This window comes from Trichechus manatus, unplaced genomic scaffold (assembly GCF_000243295.1).
Source record: "Trichechus manatus latirostris isolate Lorelei unplaced genomic scaffold, TriManLat1.0 scaffold00061, whole genome shotgun sequence".
In the NCBI taxonomy this organism is placed as follows: domain Eukaryota; kingdom Metazoa; phylum Chordata; class Mammalia; order Sirenia; family Trichechidae; genus Trichechus; species Trichechus manatus.
Window position 1 is genome coordinate 5,581,592 of NW_004443997.1, and position 10,346 is coordinate 5,591,937.

Genomic DNA, 10,346 nt, shown 5'->3' on the forward strand with positions numbered 1-10,346 from the left:
ACTCCCAAAGACAGCTTTCATCCCTGCTCTGCCTTTCTTTCTGTAGGAGAGAGGGAAGCTATCCAGAAGTCTGTCACTAGAAGCTGTATGCTGGAGGAGGAACCAGGCGAGGAGCTTTCAGATAGTGCCAGTGAGGAGGCTACTGTGGCTATGGAGTGAGCTCTGCCTACCACCCCTTCGCACTAGGGGAAGGGGAAGCTTCAGCAGAGTGCAGCTTCCTAACACTGCAGGAGGCTGCATTGCACCCAGCCTCGGACTGACTTGTTGGAATGAGACATTCTGGGAGGCAGCAGCATCTTCTACAGCCCTCCAAACTGCATGGCTGCCAACCAGAGAACAAGTTACCAATTCAAAATGGAGGACTTAAACTCAAGTCACCTTTGCCCTGGGTTATGCCTTTCCTGGATAAGTGGTTCTGCAGGTTGTGAACCCCCTGTAGTTACAGGAAATCTTTGTATCTAATTGCCTAAAGGAGAGTAGGTTTAATAAATGTGTATGGCTTCTGTAGCATTTTGCATACTTGAATTATAAAAAGGGCTTATGGAGTTAATGTCCGGCCAAGTCTCTTTCCCCCTCCTTCCCTGGCCTTGTTGGAAGACTGGCCCCTATTTGATACTCAGTGAATTCTGAATATTTGACCTTCCACTTCTAGTCCCCAGGGTAGGTTCTAAAGCAAACCAAGTCACTTGGAATAGAGGAATTAGTGCTTTTCTTGGAAAGAAAAAGCAAACCCTGGCCTCAACTGATCTCTTTACTACAAAGCCAAGTAGCAACTGCCAACTTCTGGTAGTTTTCTGCAGTTCTGACCCTTCACTATTGCCTGGCACGTGAAGACAGGTGAGAATGCCACACTCAACATACACAAGTAGGAGGGGCAAGAGATGTGTGATCAGGTTTGGTCTGCTACCTACTAATGACGTTTCTAGGATGTCTTCTTCATTATCGAATGGATGTCACCCAAAGTCTTTATACATTTAACAGAAAAATAGGATTTTTGCTTCAATGTGCTCCCTCATCTCCAGACTGGAACACCCTCATTCACCTAGAAGAATTCCTGACCTAGCATTTCTGAACTTTTAAGAATGGCAGGTTAAAGCCAAGCCCAACTGGAGTCTTTAGGCCTGAACTAGGAGGGACATTATTATTCCACGATAGCAGTATTCATTGCTCAAGCTCACCAGTCCCTATTTAGTAGCATATTTAAGAAGAAAAAACTCTGACTGACCTATAATGGAAAAAAAAAAACAGCTCACATTGCTTGTGCAGGTGATTTATTGCAACTATTTACCTTCATGTTCTACTACATCTAGAGATCACTTTATTAAGCAGCCAGAGAATTCACATTGCTCAAACCAAGGGATAAGAAGAGTGCTGTACACAACAGGGAGGTAGTGGGCAACCCTGCTGTTCTGGAGCCTGCCCACCTCTGCCTCCAGATGCAACAGACTTCTCCTACAATTCGGACCGCTGCCACTTGAAACAAATTTGCTCTACAGATTGATGGGTCCCAGGGCTTCCTTAGTTGGTGACAGTTACAGCTTTCCCTCCTGGACTACCAAACAAGCCACAATCAAAGGCAAACCCTCCCACACACACCCAAGTGCCAAGGACAACCTATTCCTTGAAACTGGCAACTGAGGTCTGGCACCACAGTCTGGCCATTTGTCAGAAGAAAAACTGCAAACTGGGTGTCCTAAATCCATTTTATTCCCATCCCTCTGTTTCTTTAATAGAGAACTGAACAGGTAGAAAAGATTTAACTATTTCTAAAGGACAAACTGATCGATGTGCTGAAACCACGGTGCCCTGACAGAAGATGCCAAGCAGAGCAGCGCTGTACCTCTCTGGGCTGCTCCAAGGGATGCTGCAGGGACACAAACTTATTCTTTAAGAAAAACTAAGTACACGTGGGTCAAAAAGACTAACCTGACAAAAAACTAAAAACCTTGGCAGGAAGAGATCTCTTGTGAGTGTCAATACTTTATTTTGGTGTAAAGACGAGAAGCTGGAAAATACACTGTATTTAAAATTTTCTTGGTTCCCCCTCACGTTGTGGAAACCCCCTCCCCACCCCCCACTCTCCCAGAGCTAATCTGTTCAAAGTCAAATACTTAAAAATTACAGCAGCAAAACAAAAGCAAGGACAAAAGAAAACCAGATGGAGAAGGTAGTCTGGGCCAGTAGTGTCACTTGGTGTGGACAACTGAGGTGCTGAACAGCAGCTTCTGTTTCTGTTTTTTTCTTTTCTTTCCTCCTTTTTCTTCTAAATGGAAACACAGAAAGTTAGCTTAGAATGTCATCCCCTTGTCTCTGGCCAGTGTTCACCACTGAGAGTCAGAGTGGTAGCCAAGAGTACAGACTCCCTGGATTCAGATACCAGTCCTAGCAAACAGTGGTTACACGCTCAGCTGCCAACCAAAAGGTTTGGCGGTTCAAACCCACCCACCACTCCATGGGAGAAAAGATGTAGCAGTCAGCTTCCGTAAAGATTACAGCCTTGGAAACCCTAGGGAGCAGTTCTACCTGTCCTAGAGGGTCACTATGAGTCGGAATCGACTCAATGGCTAGGTAGCATATACTAGGTGGTTGTCTTCGGCAAGTCACTTTACCTATTTCTCAAATTTCCTCATCTGTAATGTGACAGTTACACCCACCTATGATGGTTGTTGGGAGAATAAAATTAGCACAGTGCTAGGCACACAGAAAGCAGACAATATTAGCTGTTTTTCTCATCTAATAGAGAACTACAGAGTGGGGGTGGGCTTTGAGCCTGACTTTTCCATCTATTAGCCACCCTTTGCCAATTCTGGATTCTATAACAGAGGCAGGATCTACTCTCCATTGTGTCTTGGAAGGGAGAAAGAAGAGTTCTCAGAATTTCACATCCAGACCTCCAGAATTAATCTGAGGTGGCAAATAGGTGCTAGACATCTGATAAACCAAACGAAATGTGAGATGACATTAGACTGTGTTGGGGACCAAGGCCCTAAAGGCTCAGGGGGAAAAGTGCCCAACTGATCAGTGACTGCCACTGGCTCCTGATAGGAATAGGCCGCCTGTCCAGTATGTCTGACGACCCTGGGCCGAGCACCCCAGTTCTCTGCCCTCACCAGACAGGGAGTCTGCAGTAGCTGGTGTGTCCAGTTTCATGAAGGCTGCTTCAATAGCTTGGCTGAAGGAATTCTGGAAACTGGGCACAGGAACACGGTCCGAGTTATCACTCTCCCCATCGCTATCCACAGGGGCAGGAGGAACTAGGCTGTTCTCATCTAAAAAATACCAGTGTCAGAATTCTTGAAACAACCCCTTTTACTGAAACGGGCCAAACTGCCCCTTCACCAAATGGCCATCCTCACCTTTCTTTGGAGCTGTTTTGGGCCACACATCTGCTTTTGCTTTTCCGACTCTCAGCATCTACCAAAGTGGGAAAAAAGCAAAAAAGAATTTAAGTGTTTCAACTTCTTTTCCAGACTCCTGCCTTGGCACTAACTGGTTAGAGGGGCACAGAACCAACGATCACTTTTCAAAAGATCTGCAGGTACTTATCGCCTTAACATACTGTTTCAGTCATGTCCTTTCGATCCTGACCAATGGAACTGACAGTGAGACCCACAAGGTGGTAAACCAGAAGCTGTTTTGTTCCTTAGAAAATAAGACAGGTAAAGGACACTGCATAGAAGCAGCAGGAGGTTGTGAATAAGATTCTCAACTGGGAATCCTGACTTTGTGTTACTCCCTGCTCTGCCCTTCTTGGGACCCCCAGAAACATCAACCTGTTGGAATAAGCAGTGTGTACCCTCGAATTTTAAAACAAAACCACCTGAGTTTTGGACTCAAGTTACTTAACGCCATGAAAACGAACTTTATCCTGAAATGGCTCCAGTGACCGACACTACATTTTAGTCTTCCTTTCCCCTGCAAGTACAGTAAAATTGAACAATCCCTCTCTCCCCCATTGGCAACTGACAGTCTTTCTAGGATAAATCCCTGCCCAAGGAATTTTTTTCATCTCACTTGGCCAAGGCCAGCTGTGTAATTGTCGAGGGCCACTATGAGTCCCATCTGCCAATTATGCCATGTGATACAATAAAGCAGGGTAATTTTTACTCCTGGAAATGTATCAAGAGACAAGCCCCACAGAATTCAAGCAGGCACGCCTTGTCCTGAAGTGTCCCAAAGTAAGGAATGCATATTCAAGATGATTTTGGCTGGCAGACACTGATTTTTTTGAATAACCTTTCTTCATCATGTATCATTTTCATGATCTCCCTGGTCCCTGGGAGTCTGGATCCAAACAGTATGCCATCTGAATCATCTTACCCCAAAAGGTCATTAAAATACCTATCACCTATGTTTTATTCTTGCCAAAAATGTTTAACCTGAACCCAATCGTGAGGAAACGATCAGTCAAATCCAAACTGTAAGACAATCTAAAAAAACAACTGGCCTGGATGCTTCAAAAATGTCTGTGCCACAGAGAGGGGGGTTAAAAAAAAGAGGCAAGAGTAACTGTCATGAGTCAAAAGACTAAAGACACCTGACAACTAACTTCAGTGAGTGATCTCTGATTGGCTCTCAATTAAAAACAATAAAGGACACAGAGAGAGAGAATGAGGAGAGAAAAATATAGACTATGTATTATTTCATCAGATGAAATTCTTGTGTATAATGATGTTGTGGTTGTGTAGGAGACGGTCACTCTTTGGCATGTGTCTTTTATGTATTTAGGAGTGAAGTGTCATCCGTGAGGTTTCCAACTTACTTTCAACAGCAGCACCAAAAAAAAAAAAAGGGAGAGAAAGCAAATGTAGCAAAATGTTAATAACTGGTGAATCCAGGTGAAAGATAATGAGTGTTAATTATACTATCTTTCACCTCTTTGAATCTGATGTTTTTCTAAATAAAGTTGAAAGGAAAAAAGCAACGGCAATAAAACCTAGCATAAAACAAAAACTTAGGCATTTAGCATAACTCCTGGGAGCCACTTGCTTGTAACTTCTGAAGCCCAGAAGTTAACTCCCAGGATAGCTCTCAAATTCCAGTGAAACCTGTGAGAGCCAGAACTCGAGGTGACTGCCTTGTTGTTCTGGGTCTCGCAATTTCCTGCCTTTGACAGGGTACAGTCTTACCACTTTATCGTTCATTTCAGTGGAAAATAATATTTTTCTTTCTCTGATAGTTCTCTGCCTTACACAGGCTCTGACTTTTGCAGGTTTTACGTATTTCACTGTTCCCAACTTCAGGACCCTCTTTACTAAAGTTCAGTTCCTGCTTGTTTCTCAGCACAAACTGCCGTTTCTATGTGAGAAAAATCCCCATCAACTGCTCTATAGAACTCTGAAGATAATGACTCCAAAAGGGACTCTTGGCAAGCTGTCCACCCGTCTTCCTCAGCTATCTGAATGCTTCGTGTCTTCCCCAGTCCCCTCCCCAAGAAAGCAGGCTTGGCTAGTTACAGGATAACCAAGACAATCTTTCCCTTCCCGGAGTAGGAGTGGTTTATTGTATGTAACAGATAAATACCACCTCAACCAGATGTCCTAGACGAGTTAAAACTGATGTATCCCCAGACCCTAGAACAGTGCCCGGCACAGACATATCCAGTCATTTGTTAAACAAGTAAAATTCTGATTCACCCTCAATTACTCTTGACCTTTTTCCCGGGTAAGTCTGGGGTCATAACTGAGACTAACACCATGAGCTTCTCTCTTAAGAAAGCCTCCCATGATCCTTAGGGTCAGTGCAACATTAGCCTGCAAGTCTCAGAGCGGGTGTCCATGAACATCACCTGCTCTCAGCCAACTCTCTGCTGCGTTGAACTCCAACTGGCAGTGAATTTTCCCTCATACCCATCAGATGACTCAGCTGTATTAGAATGAGAGACAAGAACCTCTGGATGAGGTTCCAGAAAAAACAAGCAGCAGAGTTCATGTTAAATACCCCTGGGCTACTTCAGAAGCAGAAGATTTACCTGAGCAAAGGATGGGAAGGGAGAGTCTTCTTCCAGACTCCCAACGCAGAATGAGGGACTGCCCTGACTGGCAGTGGGTGACAGAGGGGTCAGCAGAAAGTCTGAAAGGGAACCAGATACCTGATTATATGAGTCAAGTTCCAAAGAGCTAGTGTCCTTTTTACAAAAGAGATGAACTCTGAATCCGGTCTAGATAACTACCAACCCCCACAAAAAGCAACCTTGATCCAACCTTCAACTCTGCCACCTTCTTATAAAGAATGTGGCCTATTAGTGATCATATAAAGAAGGTCAAAGACCCCTTTGAACCTCTGAATCCTGATCCCCCTACAGTGTAGGGAGAAAAAGCTTGTTTATAACAACACTAGAAATCACGGTGGATATCTATTTGCACAGTAAGAAAAACCCTTCCCAGGAAAAGGATGTAAAATTCAATCAGGTCAGCCTTTATGCTCCAGCCAACAGATTTCTATGATCTGGGAGTATTTAGTTAGAATCTAAGACACACCAACACAAAGATGCAAACTTCCTCCCTACTACCCCTAATGATAAGTAATGCTCCTCTCCATTCTTTCTGACTGCGAGGTGAACACTTCCTACACATCAGTCCTGATCACTGCTGGGAAGAAGAGGCTGTTTAGGACTTTATTCCTAGGACCATCCAAGTGATCTGCCTAAATACATTAAGGTCCATACCTCAAATTTCAGGAAAGCTAACACATGTAAACAGTCTTTCTACCACAGGAGGACATCCGCCATACTCCTCCTCAGTTAAGTAGAAGGGCGTCATGGTCACACAGTCCTCAAGAGACCCAGGTTCTAGTCCCAGTCCTGCCGCTATGAGCTGGCTTTCACCTCAGGTTCCCAGTCTGCACAGTGATAGGCATATGATCACAAGGGTCTTGGACATTTTGCTAAAAATGCCAAACAAATCTTAAGTATCAAGAAGTATTGCCAAGATGGATGATGATCAGAAAAGACAGCTCTGAGATTATAGTCTATAACTCTTTAAGTGTTTAATTTCATAACACATTAATACATCCTTTATTAAAAAAAAAAAACAGTAGACAGAAGGCTAAAGGCCCCTTTGAACCACCTCTGGATCCTGATCTCCTTATACCCTCGAGTGGAACTTGGTTACCAGTGTGGAACATACCTATCCCAATATTTTTCTATACATTTAGATATATAAATCCATTTTAAAATGCTTTTGTGGAGTTTTTTTTAAACCCACAAATGGTATCGTGTTTTGTCTCGTTCTACAACTTCCTTTTATCTTAAAAGTCTATCCATTAGTTCAAAAATGGAGTTATTTCATTCTCCAATGGGTGTGATGTATTTCACGGTTTAAATACTATAATCCAGCCATTTATCTACTGGCAGGCTTTGTAGGCTGTTTCCATTTTGTTATGATAAATGATGCTATAATAAGAGACATGTACAAAGATGCTCAAGCATACAGGGGAGTATCTCAAAGGTAAAAACTAGAAATAAAACAGCTGGGTCACAGGAAGATCTAGGTTAGAGCTAGGTTTAACCATCCTTGAGATTTCTGGAAGCTGGCAGAGCATAAAGTAGCTGATGGAAAGGTGAATTAAATGGCAAGAATTGGAGGTACCTCAGGAATATACCAACTACCCAAAGGTAAAGTTATTTGCCTAAAGACCACACCATGCCACAGGGTTGTAAATTCGGACACTAGTGCTTTGCTTAAGGTCTGTGGCTGATGGCTTGACTTCATTCTTCAAATTCCAACTCTTTATTTACCTGAACGGGACCCAGAACTTCTGCTAAGAGGAGAAAGGGAGAGGGACCCCTGGCCCTCGGTGCTGGTGGGACGCAAAGCAGAATCAGAAGAGCCAGTATAGGAATTGAAGGCAGGAAACTGCTGTAGATTCTCTAGGGGAATGTGGACTTCTGGGTCTGCAAATGAAACACAAGACAGGTAGGTCCATTTACAGAACTACTCAGATCTTTGCTGAGGACAATCCCTATGCTTACCCCCAGGGGCCTAGAAAATGCAGACAGAAGTTTGAAAACTCAAATCCGTAATAACTATCATTTTACAACAGGTCTTTAATATAAAAACCTTGTTCTAAATATTCATAATTGAAGGTGGGTAATAAACATGAGGATTAATTACACCGTTCCCTCTACTTGTGTTTGGATATTCCCATAATAAAAAGTTAAAAAAAAAAATCTTTGTTCCTGAAACATCAGATTCCCAAAGTTTGGACATGTGCCAAACAGCTTCACAGTGTAGGGTCCTAGGGATGTACCTACTCCAGTCTGTGAAGTACAATTTTATAATGTTTAGAAAAAAGCATTACGCTTTACCACATGGAGTCAAAATAGCAAACGCCTTTCCCTAGCCAGTGACTGATTCCAAGCAAGCAACATGCTTGTTCTTTGGTGGATAACTAGGCCCTCATATCTCACTTATTCCCTGGGTTCATTGAAGCTTTTGTGGGAGAACCACATGAAAAGATTCTGTGCTTACTGGTACACAGAGCTCTTAAATCTAACTCCTTGCATATACTTCTAGTTTGTCAAGGTTTCTACTAAATCAAACACTCTTGGTAGAGCATGTTGAATAATTATCCCGAATTCTCAGATTTCCAATTCAATTCCCTTCCTCAGAACAGGCTTTTTACCCACCACTCCAAGGCTGAATTTAATCTTACTATATGCTATGCACTTGACCTGTATTAACTTATTTAATTCTAACAGCAAGCCTACAAAGGCAATACTCTCATGATTCACATCTGGGAGCTGAAAAAAGCAAGGGGTAGAGCTGAGATACTGACCCAAGCAATCTGGCTCCGGGGCCCAGGCACTAAGCCTCTATACAATGATGCATAGCAGTACTAGTCCAAGGTAAGGGTTCCTGAACTTACACTTGCCCTGTTTCTTGTTCTCCTCCATCTCAATCCTGCGCTCTCGGCGGCGTTCTTCCCGAGCCTTCTTCTGGCGCTGACGCTTCCTCTTCTCAATGTCATCTGTGGGTTGGTCAGGTTGTGAGGAGATGGACCCAAGACAACCTGGGCACTAACACCTCCCAGTTAACTCACAGCCAAGCCCACGCCCAGTGGGCCCAGCTGGACAGGCTGAATGGATACAGTGTAGCAGGAAGTTCTGAGACTAATGACCTAGTGCCTTAAGTTTCCTCCCACATTGGGTTTCTAGCCACAAGAATCCCCGAAACCCTACTATGAAGAGAAAGCAAGGGCATCCTCACCTGAGAACATCTCTAGAGTTTCCTTGGAGACAACAGGAGGCTGCAGAGCCAGTTCACAGATGCTGAACTCACAGGTGAGTGGCAAGTGAGAGAGATACCTATGACGCTGCCGAACATCCTGGGTGGAAAAGGGACCAACACACAAATGAGACCAGGCCTAATGAGAGACGGTTCCAACCCAGACATCCAGCAGTACACAGAGTCAGCAAAGGGGCTCTAAACAGTAGTACTCAAGTTACCACCTTTTTGAAAATACAAACAGAAATTGTTAAATATCCTACAAGAAGACAGAATAAGCAAACAAAACCACATTTTTGGTTTGTGCTGCAAATGAGTGGTCTGAGGCTTTTAACGAATGATCTAAAACTAATTAGTTGTTTCTGGTTTTCTGGGGTCCACGGTTGAGGGAGGAGAACAGGAAATGTAAGAGTATTTGCTGGCAAAATATCTGTGAACCATGAACAGTACTAATGATAACTGGGAAGGAAGATAAAGCCAATTTCCCTATTGAATGAAGACTGACCTAAAACAGTAAAAACGAAGCCATCCGTTTGATTTTCTCTTCTTTTTCCTGCTTTTTTTAAGTTGTGCTTTAAGTGAAAGTCTACAATTCAAGTTAGTTTCTCATACAAAACTTTATACACACATTGTTATGTGACCCTAGCTACTCTCCCTATACTGTGACAGCACACTTCTCCTTTCTACCCCGGATTTCTGTGTCCATTCACCAGCTCCTGTCCCTTTCTGCCTTCTCATCTCGCCTCCAGACAGAAGCTGCCCATTTAGTCTCATGTAATCTACTTGAGCTAGAAGCACACTCTTCACAATTATCATTTTATGTCTTATAGTCCAGTCTATTCTTTGTCTAAAGAGTTGACTTGGGGAATGGTTTTAGTTTTGGGCTAACACAAAGTCTGGGGGCATGTCTTCCAAGGTCCCTCTAGTCTCAGTCAGACCATTAAGTCTGGCATTTTTACTAGAATTTGAGTTCTATACCCCACTTTTCTCCCACTCTGTCAGGGACTCAGGGACTCTGCTGTGTTCCCTGTCAGGGCAGTCACTGGTGGCAGCTGGGCACCATCCAGTTCTTCTGGTCTCAGGCTGATGAAGTCTCTGGTTTATGTGGCCCTTTCTGTC

At 43.5% G+C, this 10,346-nt stretch overlaps 2 protein-coding genes across 5 annotated transcripts in view; one reads left to right on the forward strand and one right to left on the reverse strand.

Moving 5' to 3' along the window:
• POP5 (POP5 homolog, ribonuclease P/MRP subunit) overlaps positions 1 to 1,108 on the forward strand; it is a 33,841-nt gene extending 32,733 nt beyond the window's left edge. Inside the window, exon 6 of the mRNA XM_004379112.3 lies at positions 47 to 1,108. Within this exon, the coding sequence (XP_004379169.2) occupies positions 47 to 159 (113 nt within the window). The 3' untranslated portion in view covers positions 160 to 1,108. The remainder of the gene's footprint in view (positions 1 to 46) is intronic.
• A 141-nt stretch (positions 1,109 to 1,249) lies between these two features.
• RNF10 (ring finger protein 10) overlaps positions 1,250 to 10,346 on the reverse strand; it is a 37,995-nt gene continuing 28,898 nt past the window's right edge. For 2 of the 4 annotated variants that reach the window (XM_023733747.1, XM_023733746.1), the window contains 7 exons: positions 9,210 to 9,327; positions 8,869 to 8,970; positions 7,739 to 7,894; positions 5,972 to 6,072; positions 3,357 to 3,414; positions 3,111 to 3,269; positions 1,939 to 2,263 (listed from right to left, as the gene is read on the reverse strand). In XM_023733747.1, the coding sequence (XP_023589515.1) occupies positions 2,187 to 2,263; positions 3,111 to 3,269; positions 3,357 to 3,414; positions 5,972 to 6,072; positions 7,739 to 7,894; positions 8,869 to 8,970; positions 9,210 to 9,327 (771 nt within the window). In that variant the 3' untranslated portion in view covers positions 1,939 to 2,186. Of the gene's footprint in view, positions 2,264 to 3,110; positions 3,270 to 3,356; positions 3,415 to 5,971; positions 6,073 to 7,738; positions 7,895 to 8,868; positions 8,971 to 9,209; positions 9,328 to 10,346 lie in introns of all 4 variants that reach the window. The other 2 variants (XM_004379012.1, XM_023733745.1) reach the window with 2 other exon arrangements.